The following is a 20,607-nucleotide window of genomic DNA, read 5'->3' on the forward strand; positions in this document are numbered from 1 at the left end:
TGTGCCACAACTACTGAAGCCCACGCACCTAGAGCCCATGCTCCCAACAAGAGAAGCCACTGCAATGAGAAGCCCTCGCTCCCCAATGAAGAGTAGCCCCTGCTCGCCGCAACTGGAGAGAGCCCACGCTTAGCAACAAAGACCCAACGCAGCCAAAAATAAAAATAAATAAAGTAAATTTATTTTTTTAAAAAAGTGTTTAAAAACTACTGAGTACTCCAAAACACTTTTCTTCATATGGATTATATTTATTGATATTTACTATAATGAGAAATTAAAACTGAGAATTTTTTTTTTTTTTTTGCGGTACGCGGGCCTCTCACTCTTGTGGCCTCTCCCGTTGCGGAGCACAGGCTCCGGACGCGCAGGCTCAGCGGCCATGGCTCACGGGCCTAGTCGCTCCGCGGCATGTGGGATCTTCCTGGACCGGGGCACGAACCCGTGTCCCCTGCATCGGCAGGCGGACTCTCAACCACTGCGCCACCAGGGAAGCCCTGAGAAATTTTTTAAATATTCATTTAAAAATAAAAAATAACAAACCGGTTAGATGTTAATATAAATAACTTATTTTTATTAAAATAATATTTTCCCAAACAACAACAAAACATTAATGTGAAGAGTAGCATTGTTTTAAATTTTTTGCAAATCTCTTTAATATCCAGCTTAATAAAACAGAGCTGAATTCTTATATGTGCTTCTGCATTCTGCTGCAGTATGCAGTTTAAGTATGCCAAGCCTCACACAGCTAGGCAGTTGGACAAGGAAGGAGTATTTATAGCCTTTTCAGATAATTGTGGTTATCTTTCTGTCTACCAAACCAAAACTCAACAGCGGATTCTTAAAGGTTAGTTGCAGTGTAGTATCTGAAAACTTATCAATAAAGTTTTCATATCCTGTTATATTAAAAATCCTTTGGTCTCTCTTGCAGCTTGAATAGATCTTTCTTACCCTTGCATGATTTTGTAGCATCATGTATTGGTCATTTGGAATATATTTTTTCATTGAGTTATGCACATTTTCCAAATGTTAAAAGCATTTTATTATATCAAAAAGTCACATTTGCTAGTATCACCAATGATCTCATCAGACAAGTCTTTAAGTATTGGGAAGCTATCAAACTCACAGAGACAGATACTAGTTTTCCAGAATTCTAATTTTTGTTTGAAAGCTAGAAATTTATAATTGTTAACAAATACCATCAGTGTTTTCCTTAAATGACAAATTCATTTTGGTTATTTTAGGAAAAAAAATGTCTAACAAATACCCAAGTCTGACCAGCCACAGTGTGTCAGCCAGTTGTTTTTTCAAGTGAAAAAATGGTGTTGCATGAAAAAACCCGCTGGTTCAGCTTGCAGCTCAACCACACATGCTTTCCTCTGCAGCAACTCTCATACCTCAGTATGCAGCAGAAGTGGACTCTGAGCACTTCCCACTTCATCTCACAGATTATTAACAAGATGAATACTCAAGGGTTGAGATTAAATAAACTAGTAATTTTTACTGCTTCAACAAAGACATTTTGAGGTTAAACTGGTATGTTTTCTCCCTGCAAGTCCATACAGTTTGGTGCCAACTGCCTTGATTCATGCTAAGGTACCAGCAATTTTACCAACCCTCAGTGCAAATGTCAACAATGAAAAAAGCAAACAACATCTTAGTATTACTGTGAAAATAGTTTTGAACTTACAGACCCCCTGAAGAAGGAATCCCCAGAGGTCCATGAAAGTATAATTTGAGAACCACCTCCCTGGGCTGATCCCTGTAGAACCAACATGCCAATTACACATTAGCTATCTCTGGAAGAGTTAAATAAGTTTCAAAACTACTCCACATATGATCCAAGTAAGACAAAGTATGAGGAAAGTGACAGGGTGTATTCTACCATATTCAGTTTGATTGCTAATCCCAAATCAGACATTAAAAAATAGAAAGTCCAGGAGAATTTTCCCTACAGATTTGATTATGAAATATTTGGCAGAGGGAATCTAATTCAAACCAGCTGCTGGACTCTTGCTGCACAGCAGTTGGTTAGAACACACTGCCAAAAGGCCCCCTTAGTGGGGAGGCCAGATGAGCTCATGCAAAGGCGTTTCAGCAGCTTTTTACCCTGTTAAGTCCCATAAGCACAACACCACTCAATTTTCCACATCATAAAGTAGCCACACTTTCTCTGGATCGTTTTCTTTTCCAGTCAAAGAAAGATTATAGGAAAAGACTACAAAATTCACATCCTGCAAAATCCACGGCACCTATATCTATTTTTCTACCTGTATCCTGTACCTGGCTTTAACCTCAAGAAATGTGTAAAATAAAAATAAAATAAAAATCCTCTTCATTTATCACTTTCATGTTTTTACTTAATTCCTCAACCATCCTGAAATATCAGCTATTAAGTAAACACACACACACACTTTTGGTTTCCAAGAATCTATAAATGTGCAAGCCAATATAAATGGTTAACTCATGTTAATTTATATTACCCTAACAGTGTTCTTTGATTTTTAAAATTTATTTTATTTATTTTTGGCTGTGTTGGGTCTTCATTGCTGGGCGCAGGCTTTCTCTAATTGTGGCGAGCAGGGGCTACTCTCCGCTGAGGTGCGCAGGCTTCTCATTGCGGTGACTTCTCTTGTTGCGGAGTACGGGCTCTACGTGCGTGGGCTTCAATAGCTGTGGCACGCGGGTTCAGTAGTTGTGGCCCATGGGCTCTAGAGAGCAGGCTCAGTAGTTGTGGCGCACGGGCTTAGTTGGCTGCAGCATGTGGGATCTTCCTGGACAAGGGCTCGAACCCGTGTCCCCTGCATTGGCAGGTGGATTCTTAACCACTGCATCACCAGGGAAGCCCTTCTTTGATTTTTTTTTAAAATTTACTTATTTTATTTATTTACTTTTGGCTGCACTGGGTCTTCGTTGCTGCACGCGGGCTTACTCTAGTTGCAGCGAGCGGTGGCTTCTCTTGTTGTGAAGCACGGGCTCTAGAGCGCAGGCTCAGTAGTTGTGGCACACAGGCTTAGTTGCTCTGCAGCATGTGGGATCTTCGTGGACCAGGGCTCGAACCCATGTCGCCTGCACTGGCAGGAGGATTCTTAACCACTGCACCACCAGGGAAGTTCCCTTCTTTGATTTTTGAACTGCAATTAATTCTTAATTTATCAGGGACTATCTACCTTTGCTATTAGATCATCAAGGTCCTTAATCTTTTCCTTCTCTATATGTTTATGTTACCCTTGTGTGTGTGTGTATCTCATCCACTCATAAGAACATGTTCCAAAGTATTAGAATTAGTGAAAGTGAACATTCAGCCCTTTCTCGTTACTCACATGTATCTCAAACTGCCTCTTTCCTCCACACTAAAAAGACATAAGCACACCACTTTCTGGCTTTGCCTCTCTTTACTGGATACCTTCTGGTCTGGGTTCCTCCTCTGGTCTCTTTCAGTGGCGATACTCTAACCTCTCTAGGAGGCAGAGGATGATTAAGCCCCCTTAATTCTATCAAGAAGTGACTTCAACCAATTCCATTTGGCCAACACAGCCACACGGAAAAACTAAACCTCTCATCTGCCTGTCACTTTTGCTCCTAATCCACCAGTACTTCCTGGGCAAGGAGTGAAGAATCCTTGCTGTTTCATTAATTAATTAAACGTATTAAGAGGGACTTCCCTGGTGGTGCAATGGTTAAGAATTTGCCTGCCAATGCAGGGGACAACGGTTCGAGCCCTGGTCTGGGAAGATCCCACATGTTGCAGAGCAACTAAGCCCAGTGCGCTACAACTACTGAGCCTGCGCTCTAGAGCCCTTGAGCCACAACTACTGAGACCGTGTGCCACAACTACTAAAGCCCGCGTGCCTAGAGCCCGTGCTCCGCAACGAGAAGCCACCACAATGAGAAGCCCGCACACCGAAATGAAGAGTAGCCTCCACTCGTCGCAGCTAGAGAAAGCCCACGCGGAGCAACAAAGACCCAATGCAGCCAATAAATAATAAAAAACAAAAACAAAAACAAATATATATCTGAATTCCTCACATTTAATATGAAACTTTCACTACTCATAAAAACTGTTGGTTTAGAGCTAAGCTCTTCTTTTAACAATGTCAAAAAACCAATTATACTTTTTACACAAATTCTTCCTTGACATATTTTCACTTAATAATAAATAATTATTATAATTAAAGAAGCTAACACTTACTTAAGCGCCTACAATGTGTCAGGTACCACTGTAGGCATTTTAAAAGTATTGACTCATTTTAATACTCACACCCCCTCTATCTCATTAGGGTCCACTTAACAAATGAAAAGTCTGTGGCATAGAAAGATTAAGTAACAATGCTCCCAATTACCTAATATAAGTAGCTATTAGGAACTCAAACTCAGTTTAAGGATTGGTCTTATTCCCTTCTATTAAATCTTGTTGGCTTTTGTTTTATTTATAACAGCTTTACTGAGATATAATTCACATACCATACACTTTACCACTTAAAAGTGTACACAGTTCAATGGACTTTAGTATAATGAGAGTTTTGCAACCATCAGCACAATCTTAGCACAATCTTTTCATTACCCTAAAAAGAATCCCTATACCCACTAGCAGTCACTCCCTATTTCTCCCAACTCCCTCCCCGCTCCCCCGCCAAAAAAACCCTGGCAACAACAAATCTACTTTCTGTCTGTATAGATTTGCCTATTCTGGACATTTCATATAAATGGAATCATACAATATGTGGTCTTTTGCATCTGGCTCTTTTCACTTAATATAATGTTTTCAAGGTTCATCCATGCTGCAGTGTGTATCAGAACATTTTTTATTTTTTTGCTGAATAATATTCCATTGTATGGGCTTCCCTGGTGGCGCAGTGGTTGAGAGTCTGCCTGCCGATGCAGGGGACACGGGTTCGTGCCCCGGTCCGGGAAGATCCCACATGCCGCAGAGCGGCTGGGCCTGTGAGCCATGGCCGCTGAGCCTGCGCGTCCGGAGCCTGTGCTCCGCAACGGGAGAGGCCACAACAGTGAGAGGCCCGCGTACCGCAAAAAAAAAAAAAAAAAAAATTTCATTGTATGGATATGCCACATTTTGTTTATCTGTTCATCAGCTGATGGACACTTGGATTGTTTCCACTGTTTAGGTGTCATGAATGATGCTGTTATGAACTTTCATGAATAAATTTTTGTGTGGACATTTTTCATTTCTCTTGGATATACAACCTAGGAGTGGAATTGCTGGGTCATACAGTGACTATGTTTATCCTTTTCGGGAACTTTCAGATTTTTCCACATCAACTGCACCATTTTACACTCCCACCAGTAGTGTATAAGGTTCTATTTTCTCCTACATCTTAGTCTACTCTTGCATACTATCTTTTTAATTATAGCCATCCTAGTGGGTGGGAAGTGATAGTTCATTGTGGTTTCAATTTCCAAGTCCCTGATGGCTAATTATGCCGAGCACCTTTTCATGTGCTTATCGGCCATTTGCATATCTTCTTTGAACAAACGTCTACTCAGATCCTTTTCCGATTTTTTAATTGGGTAATTTATCTTTTCATTATTGAGTTGTAGGAGTTCTTTATATTTTCTAGATACAAGTCCCAGATTAGATATGTGATTTGCAAATATTTTCTCCCATTCTGTGGGTTTTTTCACTTTCTTAATGGTGACATATGAAGCAAAAAAGTTTTTAACTTTGATTAAGTCCAATTTATTTATTTATTCTCTTGTTGCTTGTGCTTTGGTGTTGTATCTAAGAAGGCTCTGCCTAAGCCAAGACCATTAAGATCTACTCCTGTATTTTTTTTCTACGAGTTTTAAATCTTATTTATATCTTTTCCTTAGTTGCAAATTAATACCACACTGAGAGTACCCACACAACCACCCCATTTCCTTGTTTAGTACCAAAGTATCTTGGTGGTCTAGGTCCAGTCTAGTCAATGTCCAGAAATTATTTGTTTATGAGATTGTAATTTCTATATTGAACAAAGGCTCATCTAGGGGATGTCATAGGTTTCTGCTCCATCCCTCCAGTAAAACACCCAGTAAAGGAAATGTCTAAGGATATAGTTACCCTCCTTGCATTCTATGATCATAACTAGAGCATAAGCCTCTTCCATAAAATTTAAGCTTAAGAGATCTGGACAGTCATATTCATAAGCTCTAACTCTTTAGAAAATATAAATTTAATTGCTCTAATTATATCTACTGAGACATGTCTACATGTTTTGTTACAATTCCTGTCATGTTCCCAATATAACTAAGACATAAACTGTAATTTAAGTAACAGAATTTATTTCAACTAAGATTTATTGAAGGTCTACTATACACAAAGCATTATGGGAAATGCTGAGCTAAGTCATAGTTCTTGACCTCAAGGAGGTTATAATTTAGTGAGAATTTTAAAAATAAATAGAACCAGAGAAACTGATGGTTAAATTCAGTCTTTCTGAAGGACCATTATGTCCTGAAGGAATTAATGAGGGCACACTTCCCTAACTCTGAGGCTCAATAAATCCTTTATCTCTATTCTGTGATCTAAGGGCTCCAGCTCTAAATTACACAGAAACTCCTGAAAAGCTATGTGGAAATTATATTTTTATAAAAAGAGTGATATATGTAAGGGAACTTGGCAAATTGAAGGAAATCCTACATAACATAGAAGCCTTCCTGGAATAGAAGAATACTCTGCTTCACGTGACTCTCTGTCTGCTGAAAGCAGGAGCCCCCATACTGTTGCCCGTGGGACATACCAGATGGCTCCACCATTTAGCCTTTCTGACTACCAAGTATTTTCTCTGGGGCTCCCCCTTTTTTTTTTTTTTTTTTTTTGCGGTACGCGGGCCTCTCACTGCTGTGGCCTCTCCCGTTGCAGAGCACAGGCTCCAGACGTGCAGGCTCAGCGGCCATGGCTCACGGGCCCAGCCGCTCCGCGGCATGTGGGATCTTCCCGGACCGGGGCACGAACCTGTGTCCCCTGCATTGGCAGGCGGACTCTAAACCACTGCGCCACCAGGGAAGCCCAAAACCTGATTCTTTTTAAGCCCAAATAACACCGAACGTGAACATGTTTTCTAGTTTCACACTAGATAACTACTTTCTAGTAATTTCTTAAGACATCTTGGTCCCCAAATCTACATTTCTCTATTCTTTTCCCTTCCAGCTCCCCACATTGGACATGCTAGAAACATCCTGTTGCTTCAGGTCAAATAAATGTTTATTTGATGGAATCAAAATTATGTACTCTTATACTAGAAAGAGAAGTTGAAGAATGTTTTGGCTGAGTTGTGTGGTTTATCCACGGTACCACAGTCTTGTTTAAATGATTTCATCACTCAATCAAAATGCTGCCACTATTTCAGTGGTTTTCTAGTCACAGTCAATAAAGTAAAGGAAAAAAACCCCACTATTTACTTATCTTCATGACTAAGCAAGTCTTGAAAAGAGCAGTTAGGAAGCTGCTTCAACATCTTAAAAAATACACACAAAAATACTAGTGACAGAAACCATTTATTTTGAGCTAGGAGCTGCAAAATAATCAATAAGGTTGTGAAAGAAAAGTTTTTGTCTAAATCAACTACATCAGCTACTTAAATGTTATTTTAGCCACCTAAAAGATAATAGAATTCATTTTTAAATTCTTTAGTAGATTTAGAGGAGGATAGACATTTTTTTTTTTTTGTCTTTAGTCTTACCTTGTGGCAACAAGAGGGTAGCTATGACACGGTGATGCCCAGGCATCCCTTGTCCACGGCATACAGTCATAAAGCAGCAAATCCTTCTCAGTCACAGCCATGAGGACAGGTCTCCACTGTTGTCTTCCACCATCTAGTTTTGCCTGTTACATTGGTGAAATCCAGAAAGTAGAGCTAACTATAATGATCTGTAACTGTAAAAGTTCCTTCAGTGACGGCCTAAGATAGTGGGTCTCTATTCTGGTTCCCCTTCCTAACAGATGTGAGGAAAAGGAAACATCCCATCAGGTTCCTTCCCACTGGCAGGGATTCTCCACTGGGAGGTGTGAGGTGGATTGTGTAGTTTAAGAAAGCTCTCCCTGAGTGAGTTACAGACATTTTCTAATGATATGACACAGTTTTATCCCTATTCCACAATAACTAATTATCACCAATTCTAATTAAATACATAGTACTCTGTTCAAAATGATAATAGTTTTAATATGTCTGATGTGGGAGTAACATCTTCTAAGTACAGGATAGAAACTATTACCAAATGAGTCTGTATAATATAAACATCATTGTTTTTCAAATATTTTTGATCAAGACCTACAATAAGAAATACATTTTACATTGCAACTCAACACATACATATAAATATTGAATTTAAAAATTTCCAAAACAACACAATTCCTATACTTTGTGCAACGTACTCCGCTAATTTCTATTTTATCTTTTTTAAACGCCAATATGACCAATTATGCTGTATTTTGGAAAACGTTGATATAAACTATTTTCAAAGAGTTCCCCATTATAGTTCAGGAAGTTTATGTTTCAGTTTCAAGTGTACCATTGCATTTAATTGCATAAAACTCAGTTATCTCTATGATGGTTTAAAAATGTAGGAAAACAACCACTACTTATACATATTGTCAAGGATCCAAGACTAAAAAACAAAAGACTATGTTCAAGAAAAGCCCTGGTATCATCAAAATGTTTGCCTTCATAAGATGAGAACTTTGAGCAGGGAATGCTTAACAACAGAGTATTTTAACCCTCATCTTTTCTGATCACTATCACTGATGGCTTCAAGGTGAATTTAAATTGATGAATTACTTGTCTCTTACTTGTCTTCAGATCTGCTTTTTATTTTCTCTTCCTTAATGACTTCTGAAGGTAATATGAACATGTCAGAGCCCCTTAAGAATACATCTATAATCTGAAAAGTGACCTGAGTGGTTCGGTTCTGTGCTATAACATCTACCACTGGGATGCTTTTCTCCTAGCTACAGCCATGAGCTGATTCCAGGAAGGGGAAATGAATTCCAACCAGTGAAGTTACCCATGTTCGACCCTGTGCTGAAAGCACAAAATACACGACGCAACCCTGAGTATTCAATCAAAGTATGGTAGAAATAATTAATACTTTCCTTACCAGTGAACCCAAGTTTTCTAAGACTCTATATTAGTCTAAAGTAATATCTGGAGGGAGAGTATCAGCTGTAAAGAGGTTCTCTTGGATTCTTAAATTTTGGGGTCGTAGATACCCCGAAGGGATTTCTAGTTTATGTGCACTACTAAGTCTTTGCCTCCGAGATTGTTATGCATAATATTTCATAGGGAAAATAATGTAAAAATGTATCTTCCCAAAGGGATAAAATGACTATCTGATTTTTTTAATTAATTTTTTTGCTAAGTTATAAGAGAGATTTTGAACACTAGATCAGAGTATATGCATTTAGAAAACCTAAATTAAATGTATTTCTTCCCAAAGAAGAGAAAGGAAAACTGCTAATGCCAATACAAGCAAATATGCAATTTCAAGACAGAGAACTTTTCTTTCAATTAACAATTTTTAAAAAGTGTTTATTCTTGGGACTTCCCTGGTGGCGCAGTGGTTAAGACTCCATGCTCCCAATGCAGGGGGCCTGGGTTCAATCTCTGGTCAGGGAGCTAGATCCCACATGCATGCCACAACTAAGGAGCCCGTCTGCCGCAACTGACAGGGCACAACCAAATAAATTATTAAAAAAAAAAAAAAAGGTGTTAATTCTTTAGCTCTTTTGAGTCCTTAGTTTTTGGAGACTATCTTTTCCCTCTTCTACTTACCATTGGAGAAAAATGAAACCTCAGTTTAAGTCATTCTGTTTGCCTATTTGCCTTAACTTATAAGGATACTGTTTGCTTTCACTGGAATCAAAATGCTGCCTGCTATATGTAGTATGTGTTTTTGGTTGTGGTATCAGTACAAGCAGCCTTGGGACTCCACTACTGAGGTGTTTTTTTTCCCCACTATCGAGTTTTTGGCCAGAGAAAAAAGGGATACTAAAGTTAGGGTGCTGCTTTGCTTGTGTTTCAATACCCACACATGCATACACCTGGCCAAACAATAGCCTTCTCCAAATTTTATTTTCTAATAACTAGAGTTGAATAGCACTAAAGATGAAAAATTAATAATAGTTATTATTCATTCCCTAAATCTCTTCATCCCACAAATCTTTTTAAGAGGTGATGTACTTCTGCTACTTATGTATTTTATTATTACAATAGAAAACATAGAGCAAAAAATAAATTGTTCCACTGATCCTGATTTAGTGTATATGTTCCTAATTTGAGTCTTTACACAGTTTGAGAATAACCAGGGACAAGGTAGGAACTGTGACAACAAAGCTTTCTTTGGCTGTCTTGGCTTTTCTACCAACACTCAAATGCTTAAAAATACTTATTTCGTAGGTAACGTATGTCCCCTCATTTGGTGGACTTAGAGAAGATTCCATCTTAAGAATATAACCAACTAAAAGGTAAACTATCAGTCACATAAAAATCAGTATCAATAAAGATAGAAGTGCCTTGCACAGAACAGATTATTTATTAGTTACCGAACATCTGTAGCATAGGTTTTCCCTATTCTAAGCAAATTCAATTTATGACAATGTGAAATAACAAACAGATAAGTTAAGGAGAGATCATTTAAAGTTAAATAAATGATAACTATCTTTTCTTTACAACTGAAACAGTTTCATTCATATGCAAGCTTTTCAGGAAACACATCTATTGCTAAAATAAATGTTTACCTATTTTAAAAAGATTACATGATCTAAAATTATCCTGACCATACTCATAGAATTAAACAATCTTACCGTTAAAAAAGGCAACTCTTATCACATACATAAGTTCATTATAAATAATACCTCTGAGAAATGGTATCCAGTCTTGCTTGAACAACTTATTCTAAGTGTATTTGATTTGGGTAACCCAAACAACTACTTGGAAAAAGTAAAAATCATGAATAGTTTAGAAACAGCACTTTGGATTAGTTCCGTGATACTATTTTTAAAGAATTTGAAACTTTTCGACTTGGTATTATTTTCCAACCCTGAGCTTGTGTTCTTGGACAGTATTTTATAATTAATGACTTGTTCGTTTGCTTTTTGCATGTATATATGTAGACAAAGGAAAAAAATTAGTGAACATCTACTATTTACAAAGCATTAGGCTAAGTTCTCTAGGGACTAAAGATTTGGGAAAAATGTGCTCCTATCTTCCAAGAGCTCACAACTGAGTGGAGGAAACACACACATAAATACAGTCCATAAAGGGCAGACTGTGATGAATTTGTGGCTTTATTTTTCTCCTTTCTACTTGTCTGTATGTAGCATAAACCAAATTAAGTTCACTTTAAAGGTCTGGCAACTCTCATACGTTGCTGGTGGGAATTTAAATTAGTTCAATCTTGATGGAAGGCAAATTTGGCAATATTTATCAAAATTACAAATACATATACCTTTTGTGGTAGTTTAAAAAGATGTCCACAAATTCTTTACCATTCTTCCCTTTAAGAGCTGGAGCCCTGGGGTATAGACTGGACTTAGTAACTCACTTCTAATGAAAAGAATAGAGAAGAGACTAGGTCATAAAATGTATTGTGGCTTCCATCTTGTTCTCTCTGTCAGATCACTTGCTCTGACAAAAACCCACAGCCATGTCTCGAGGACACTCAGCCAATCTTGTGGAAAGGCCTGCGTAGCAAGGAACTGAGGACTTCTGCCAACAAGCAGTAAGAAACTGAGACCTCCTGCTAACAGCTATATAAATGAATCATGTTGGAAGTGGACCTGCCAACCCAGTCAAGCCCTCAGATGACTGCCACCCTTGCTGACAGCTTGACTGCAACTTCATGAAGCGTCCCAGGCCAGAACCAGGAAGCTAAACTGCTACCAGATTCCTGATCCTTAGAAACTGTGGGAGGTAAATGTTATTTCAAAGTCACTAACTCTTGGGGGTAATTTGTTTTATAGAGATAGATTACTAATATACCCTTTGAACCTGTGCTTCTGGGATTTATCCGATAGGTATAGAAATATCTCCTGTTCTATGAACTCTAACGATCAAAGCTCAGGAAATGATGTAAAACTTTGGATAAATTCCTTTCTAACCAAAGTTTTACTGCTCACTACTAGAAACTTAAGAACCAAATACATTCAGATAATGTGTGTTCCCTTGTTATCTGATCTATCTGAACTCAGGAACCAAAGAGTTTGGAAAGCACATGTTTGAAAGGACAAAGTACAAGGTTATTCATTATAGCATTCTTTGTAATGGCAAAAGATTATGACAACAAAACTGGGGGGAGTGCTTATTTAACTACAGCTACACAATGGAAAACTATACAGTTGTGAAAAAGAATGCTCTCTGTGCTTTGATATGGAAAGATCTCCAGGATATATTGCCTAATGAAAGAAACAAGCAAGGTATAAAGTAGTGTGAATAATATGCCATCTTCTTTTATAAAAGAGAAAAAGAAGAATATATATTCATAATTGCTTTTATTTGCATAAAGAAACTCTCAAAAGACTCAGTAGAAAGGAATGAAAGTGATTACCTCCCTGGGTGCAAAGGGGTAGGAATTAGGCGGATGAGGGAGCAGAAGGAGAGTAAGACATCACCTATTAACTTTTTATTCTGACCTTGGAACTATGTGAATGTATCACCTTTTTAAAATCATGAAGATTTCTAACATTGCTGAAAGCACAGAACAATTACCACTCAATCGAGGTTTTCAACCAGCATATAAAAATATAGAAACAATGATAAACAAAACTAAAAAACTAAAACTTTCGAAGTTGTAAATACTTATACCATGATTTTCATTAGTTTCTTCTGCTTAGTTATTCTATTTATGACTCCTAGAAATCATCACAGTACGAATTCTGTGTTATAATTTATTAGAATCATTATTTGGAATGTTTGTAAAATTTCATGGCTGAAAAAAAACTAAATCAGTGGAGTCCAAAATCCACTACACAATCACCTAGGGAGCCAAATGAGATTTCCAGGCCCCGCCATCGGTCTACCAAATGTGAACTCTTGATGGGGAACATGGGAAGCCAGACCTGGGAAACTGTATTTAAAACAAAACAACAACGCAAAAGAACAAAACCTGTCTGGGCTGATACTGATGCAATAATCCCTGCCCCCTTGCACACACGAAGAAACTAGGATGCAAAGATATGAAGGCACTTTTAAAAAGATCTAAAACCAGTGAAAAACAGAGCTAGCACTTGAACACTCATCTCTGAATCCCTATTCTGTCTTCTGTTTTCAACTCCCTCTGGCCCAGCTGACAGTGAAGGACCAGAAAGAAAAAGGATGTATTGTAATATCATGTAGAACTTTTAGACTCCCTTTTGCCAAATTTGGATCTAAACTAACTTGGATTATATCCTTCCTTTCCCTTCACCCAACATCTACTTAGGTTTTCTTGTTTCTCTTCTTTTCATTTTTCAGTTGTAGAAGACAACTATACATGTGTTTAATGGCTTGTAAAGTGTTTTGTATATTTTATATTTTTCCCAGACCAGGGGAGTAAGCCTGTTGTCCCTGAAACTCTGTCAATAGACTAGAACAGGAATTGGGAAACTATGACTTGTGGGCCAAATACAGCCCACTTATCTCTTTTCGTAAATAAAGTTTTATTGAAACACAGTCACATCTATTCATGTTCATATTGTCTATGACTGTTTTCTTGCTATAATGGCAGAGTCAAGTAGTTGTAGCACTAATAGCCCTTTGTAGAAGAAGTTTGCTGATCCTATTCTAAAACCGTGAAAATTATCTTTAGTCATTAAGGATACAGATGTTACTAAGAACCCCTTTTTAGTTATGTTATGATGATGATGATCATGACAGTCAATTCTTCTGGTAGAGGTGATAATTAGCAACAAACAACTAAACACTAGGGGAGGAGAAACAGAAGACTAACAAAAGATCTGCAAGCTAGACATCCAGGGCCTGACTGCATGATAAACATTACAGACATACGAAATGGGGGAAGCATCCTGGCTCTGAGTAGTGACCTGGTGAGACCCTGCCCTGCCTCCCAGCCTACCTGTTCTGCCAGCCAGGCAATGTGCTTAACCTCCTTGCTGCCTCCTGCTGTACTGGTTGCACCAAGCATGGCATTGAGTTCAGCCAACACCTGTGGGAGGAGAGCCATTATGTTGGTGTGGATAGCTACGAACCAGGAGTGTGCTGTGGCTGTATCCTTGCAACGTAGGATCAACGTGTTCCTGCTATCAGGAGAATGTAGCTCTATCAATCTGTGTGGAAAAAGAAAAAAAAAAGTGAGCTAGATCAGAAGCCATCAAACCTGCCATGGTTTAACATACTTAACTGAAAATCTACTTTTACATTCCAGAATATAAATACTTTCTCTTAATTCCTTAGGGTCCAATTCCAGAGAGATCCACATGTGGAAAGATCATCATCGGAAAGACTAACTGCTGGGTCTGTTATTTCAGTATTAATGTAATGATCTAAGATAAGGGAACCTACTGTAGAGTCTGTAGTAGAACACTGCACTTTGCCTTAATTTCCATGTCAAAGAAATGGAAAGCGTGTTGAATCTCATAGGCACATTGTAAAGAAAGAACTAATATATTTTTTAAATACTTAGAAAACTCTGGTATACAGTATTGCAAGGTATATAGAACCTACTGCCAAACAGTGAACTGAAATTTCTACTGTGTGAAATAAAGAAAATAGCTGAAGAATGACTCTTTACGAAAATTTGAAATTGTTTTTGAGGGTCTGGGTAACATTATATGATTAAATCATCCGCTGAGTCATGGTAGAAGAATAGTTAAGAGATCTTCAACTCTATGACTATTATTTGTTAATACTCAACTGTGAACAATCTCTACTTCAAAAGTAACCTTTAGGAATTACATAAATTTTTTAAAAAGTACACTCAACAAATTCCTTATAAAGCAATTTGTTGGGTAATATTTTGTGTTTTGATCAAAGTTTTTGCCAAGATGAATTTTAAAAATCATTCAATAAATGACTAACATATATACACTGCTGTGTTCTAACAGTGAACATACATATCTTTTAAAATGGAAAAATAATGTGGTAGGCTGGAAATTGACAAACTGCCACTGACCAAGGAGAGATCTTTTTATTCTTTCATCTTTCTGAAGATAGTCTTTGCTTCCTTGCAGCACTGTCACCAGATCCCACATCACCTGTCAAAGATGACCAGTTTACATGTACACTAGGCATTTCTGCCTTGAAGCTTGCATCCCTCTCTTTTGTCCTGTTTAGAAATTCCTTTACAATTCCAAATATTTTAATTTGCCATACTTAATACGGCAAATATTCGTTCTCATTTGAACTCTGGTCAGTCCACCCTTTCTTTTTTTTTTACACAGGCCTCTCACTGTTGCGGCCTCTCCCATTGCGGAGCGCTGTGCTCCAGATGCGCAGGCTCAGCGGCCATGGCTCACCGGCCTAGCCGCTCCGCGGCATGTGGGATCTTCCTGGACCGGCGCACAAACCCGTGTCTCCTGCATCGGCAGGCGGACTCTCAACCACTGCGCCACCAGGGAAGCCCCACCCTTTCTTAAATAAACATTTATTGAGAACCTACTGTATGCCAGATTCTATGCTTGACACTGTGTTAGAGATACAGCAGTGAAAAAGATAGGCAAAAAAAACTAGTCTCTACTCTCACTGGGACTATCATCTAATGCGGAAAGCAGAAAATTTATAATTAACTAATACACAATTACAGGTTACAAAAACTACTTCTATAAAGAACTGTGATGACTACCACAAAGTTCCTGGCTAAAAAAGGCACTCCCAAGATGGGAGTAGCAAAGCAGGACTGCAATGGAGGCCTCTACACCTCTGGGGCACACTAACCAAGCTGGTGTCATGCTGTGAGTCAATTTATAAACACATCTACCTGGTACCTACCTACTTACCCACTCACGTGCCCTCCCACTAGACTTACCCTCCTTCTAGCTACCTGAAGGTCTAGCCACCAGTCTATCCATGTTTTATATGGCTTCACAGTTCTAGGGCAATAGCCAAGTAGGCCAGAAAGTTCTAGAAAATAGTCAAAACATAAAATAAGATCTGTGACCAGCCAAAACACTTCACAAAGCCCACACTTGAAATATCTTTAAACAGCGTCATAAGCTATCCTGCTTTCTGTTTTAGTTACAGTTCTGATGAATTTATTTGATTTCCTATCCTATAGCTAAATACAGTGAGAAGTAGCTTGGGATTAAAATTTAGAGGGTTTTGAACAGCAGGTTAAGTCTGAATATTAATTGGTAAGCAACATGGAATCACTGAGGATTCTCAACAAGGGAACGATATGATCAAAACAATGAATTAAAAATAATTTTATGAGATATCTGTACACCTAGGTTCACAGCAGCATCATTCACAATAACCAAAAGGTGGAAACAACCCAAATGTCCATTGATGGAATGGATAAACAAAATGTGATATATATATATATATATATATATATATATATATATATATATATCCCACAAGCTACTTGGCATGGCCAAAATAATAATAATAATAATTTTATGGTGGGATGTAAGATGGATTACAAAAGAGAATGGCCTGGGGAGGTTTAATTGGACCCAAGAAGGATGAGGCTACACAGAGCTCACCAGCAGGACACATTCCTAGTCAGGAGGAACACCTCCATCCTAAAAGCTCAGCAAAAGTAGAAGAAAAGAGATTTCTGACAAATAGCTTAACATTCACGTTGAGCTTTGTTTAGTCCTCTATATTACTTTATAATGTTTTTTCTTTTTAATGTTATTTTCCACTATATCAATTGTTGCCATCATGGTCCTTAACATAAATATTTGTTGGCTAAAAAAATTATATTTTCTAGGGGCCTCCCTGGTGGCGCAGTGGTTGAGGGTCCACCTGCCGATGCACGGGATGCGGGTTCCTGCCCCGGTCCAGGAGGATCCCACATGCTGTAGAGCGGCTGGACCCGTGAGCCATGACCACTGAGCCTGCGCGTCCGGAGCCTGTGCTCCGCAACGGGAGAGGCCACAATAGTGAAAGGCCTGCGTACCGCAAAAAAAAAAAAAAAAAAAAAAAAGATTATATTTTCTAAAAGAAAAATAGTTATACATTTATTATGGGACGGTTTAAAATAGTATATTACACTCACTCCCTGGCTCTGAACTCCTGGCAGCTGCTGATCCTTTTACTGTTTCCAAGGAATCATACAGTACGTAAGCTTTTCAGACTGGATTCTTTCACTTAGCAATATGCATTTAAGGTTCCTCCATGTCTTCTGTGGCTTGACAGCTCACCTCTTTTTATCATTGAATAATACTCTACTGTCTGGATGAACCACAGTTTGTTTATCCATTCACCTATTTATTGAAGGACCTCTTGGTTGTTTTCAAGTTTTAGTAATTACGATTAAAGCATTTGTGTGTAGGTTTTTGTGTGGATATACGTTTTTGACCCCTCTGTGTAAATACCAAGGAGCACAACTGCTGGGTCACAGGGTAAGACTACGTTTAGCTTTGTAAGAAACTGCCAAATTGTCTTCCAAAGTAGCCATAGCATTTTGCGTTCCTACCATCGATGAATAAGCCTTCCTGTTACTATACATCTTTGCCAGCATGTGGTACTGTCAGGTGGATTTTGGCCATTCTAATATGTGTATAGTGGTAACTCATTGTTTTAATTTGCAATTCCCTAATGGCATATGATCTGAGCACCTTTCATATGCTTATTTGCCATCTGTAGTTCTTCTCTGGTGAAGTGTCTGTTCAGATCAGATCTATTGTCCATTTTAAAATTGGGTTGTTTTCTTATTGTTGAGCTTTAGAAATTCTTTTTTTTTTTTGCGGTACGCAGGCCTCTCACTGCTGTGGCCTCTCCTGTTGCGGAGCACAGGCTCCGGACGCGCAGGCTCAGCGGCCATGGCTCACAGGCCCAGCCGCTCCACGGCATGTGGGATCCTCCCGGACCGGGGCACGAACCCGTGTCCCCTGCATCGGCAGGCAGACTCTCAACCACTGCACCACCAGGGAAGTCCTAGGAATTCTTTGTAAATTTTGGATATCAGTCCTTTACCTGATATGTATTTCACAAAGATTTTCTCCCAGTCTGTAGCTTATCTTTTCGTTCTCTTAACAGTGTGTGACGGTTAATTTTATGTGTCAACTTGACTGGGCTAAGGGATGTCCAGGTAGCTGGTAAAACATTATTTCTGTGTGTGTCTGTGAGGGTGTTTCTGGAATGGATTAGCATCATCAGTAGACTGAGTAAAGAAGATGGCCCTCGACAATGCAGGTGGGCATCATCCAATTCACCGAGGGCACGAATAGAATAAAAAAGCGGTGGGGGGGCAGGCAAGTTTGCTCTCTTCTTGAGTTGGGACAACCATCTTCTTCTCCTGCCCTCACACATTGGCGTTCCTGGTTCTTGGGCCTTTGAACTCGGGGTGAATTATAAGACTTGTTTTCCTGTTTCTCCAGCCTGCACACAACAGATCATGGGACTTCTTGGTCTCCACAACTGCATGAGCTAATTCCTATAATAAATAAATAAATCTACCTAACTATCTATCCATCCCGTTGCTTCTTTCTCTGGAGAACTCCAGTACACAGTATCTGTTACAGAGTAGAAGTTTTTAATTTTAATGAAGTTCAACTTATCAATTTTTTCTTTTATGTACTGTGCTTTTGGTGCTGTATGTAAGAAGTCACCACCAAACTTTAAAGAGAATGTTTAAAAAGCATAATCCTACAAGCTCAGGGAAAAGGGGAGAAGAGGAGAAGAGCAACTACAACAAAATTTTGGAAGCTGGCAAACAGAGCAGACCTAAGAAAAGTGGGGAGGGTCAAATCCAAGCCGATCCACGTTGCAGAATCCTGAAAAGGCTGGGGAACTGGAGGCACCAGTTACCTCTGGAAGTGGGAGTAAAGCACTCAGCTAAAATAAAGAGGCCGGCTGATTGTTTCAGCATTCCCCATCCCCAGCGGCCAGTGACTGCCCCACCCTCAACCCAGAAGAAGATTCATATCCACCCTCATTCCACCAAACTGAGTGCAAGAGCCAGTGATGTCCTTAATTTAGACCTTATACCAGGCTAGTTGTTTTCTACAGAGGCTATTTACTTCCAGCTGGTTGTTTTGGCACTGTAACCAGCTTAACATCCTTAATCGCATGCTAAAAGTTGTTGCAAAACTATGACAAAAAATTTCTTTCACTCCTCCTACTGACCTACTTAGAGCTAAAGGCAGGAATCAGTTCATCCTTCTCCGGACACAAAACATTCACCTTCTGAAAAAGCCTTTATACCTCATACAGTTCCTGGGAGAGTCTCTCAGACACAGCTCCTTTGCCACAGTTTAAACTCTGAAAATCCTGATGTTAAAGATCCTACTTATTAATAACTGAAAGAAAGGAAAATAAGTCTGATATAAAATAAACTTAACCTGATTAAGCAGGAAAAGATCATGGGACCACTAGGCTGGAAAAAGATGAAAACAGGAAATAAAACAGTTCCCAGGACAGAATCACCGATTTTTCATGAAGAGAAATTTTGCAGTGTTTCTTAAAAAGTGATTGTAAAATAGAAAATTAAATTAGAAGAAACAGAAAATAAACTCCAAAACAGGACTAATGATTCTAGGATCCAGAAGTCTGTTTGCCTATAAAGAAGCAGCCCCTAGGGCTGATAAAGGGGACAAAGTGTTTCCTAATGTCTACTGCTGTTTTAAAAGACAAATTCAAATGAAAATTCTACGAATAAAAGTTTGGAGGCAGTCTGCCAGTCATTGTTTGGGCCCACAGGAGAGAGGAAGAGACAGCTACAGTGTGAAGAGTTCTGGCCTCTGGTCAAACCACTGAGGATTTCCTGAGAAATGCAATTACATTCTGATCAGATGAATCAGATCATGTTTAGGTCCACAGAAGCATAGGATTCTTAAGTCTAGCCTGCTTATTTCTTCTGCTTAGTAAAGTCTTTGACATAACTTATGTGTTCAATTTAGTAATAATCATGTTGTTTTACACATCATAAAGCCAAAATTTACCTTTTACATGGAAAACAGCCGAAGTGAAGATGACCCAGACATTGTGAACCAGCTCAATGATAACAGATTTACATTTCCGAAAAGCAGCGTTTAAGAACACCTTGTCCTTGCTAAACTCCGCACTGCCCACAATGCTGTTTGCTAAGGAACAGGCTCATGTTCTCTCCCTGGACTTTGTCATTATTTATTTAGCTTTCACTTTCCACAATGAACCGCTTATAACTATCAAAAGCATCTAGTGAGGTCTTGAGGACTAGAGGTGGAAGAAGCAAATAAACTTCCCCTGCCTCTTTACTTATTCATTCTGATGGTCAGCACTTTTTCTCAGCTTTAGATAGCGAAACTAAATCAATGTAGTAAAACAGAAAAAAAGGACGCTTTCCTCTCATGTCAAATAAGTTTTTTATCTAGAAAGTGAAGTCTTTACATTAAAATGAAGGATGAACCACAAAGAGATTCCACTGCACACCCATCAGAATAGTTAATATTAAGAAGACTGACACTACCAATGCTGGCAAGGATGTGAAGCAATGGAAACTCTCACACACTGCTGGTGGGCATGTAAAATG

At 38.8% G+C, this 20,607-nt stretch overlaps 1 protein-coding gene across 4 annotated transcripts in view; it reads right to left on the minus strand.

Annotated features, from left to right (window-relative positions):
• The window catches only part of SNTB2 (syntrophin beta 2), a 102,217-nt gene that overhangs the window by 31,360 nt on the left and 50,250 nt on the right, over positions 1-20,607 (minus strand). For all 4 annotated transcript variants that reach the window (XR_003435444.1, XR_003435445.1, XM_027119444.1 and 1 more), the window contains exons 3-4: positions 14,047-14,257; positions 7,680-7,822 (exon numbers count right to left, since the gene is read on the minus strand). Coding sequence is in view for 2 of the 4 variants with exons in the window: in XM_027119444.1 (XP_026975245.1) it covers positions 7,680-7,822; positions 14,047-14,257 (354 nt within the window). In the remaining 2 variants the exon portion in view is untranslated. The remainder of the gene's footprint in view (positions 1-7,679; positions 7,823-14,046; positions 14,258-20,607) is intronic.

This window comes from Aethalodelphis obliquidens, unplaced genomic scaffold (assembly GCF_003676395.1).
Source record: "Aethalodelphis obliquidens isolate GAN/ISIS:26980383/991018 unplaced genomic scaffold, ASM367639v1 scaffold20, whole genome shotgun sequence".
In the NCBI taxonomy this organism is placed as follows: Eukaryota; Metazoa; Chordata; class Mammalia; order Artiodactyla; family Delphinidae; genus Aethalodelphis; species Aethalodelphis obliquidens.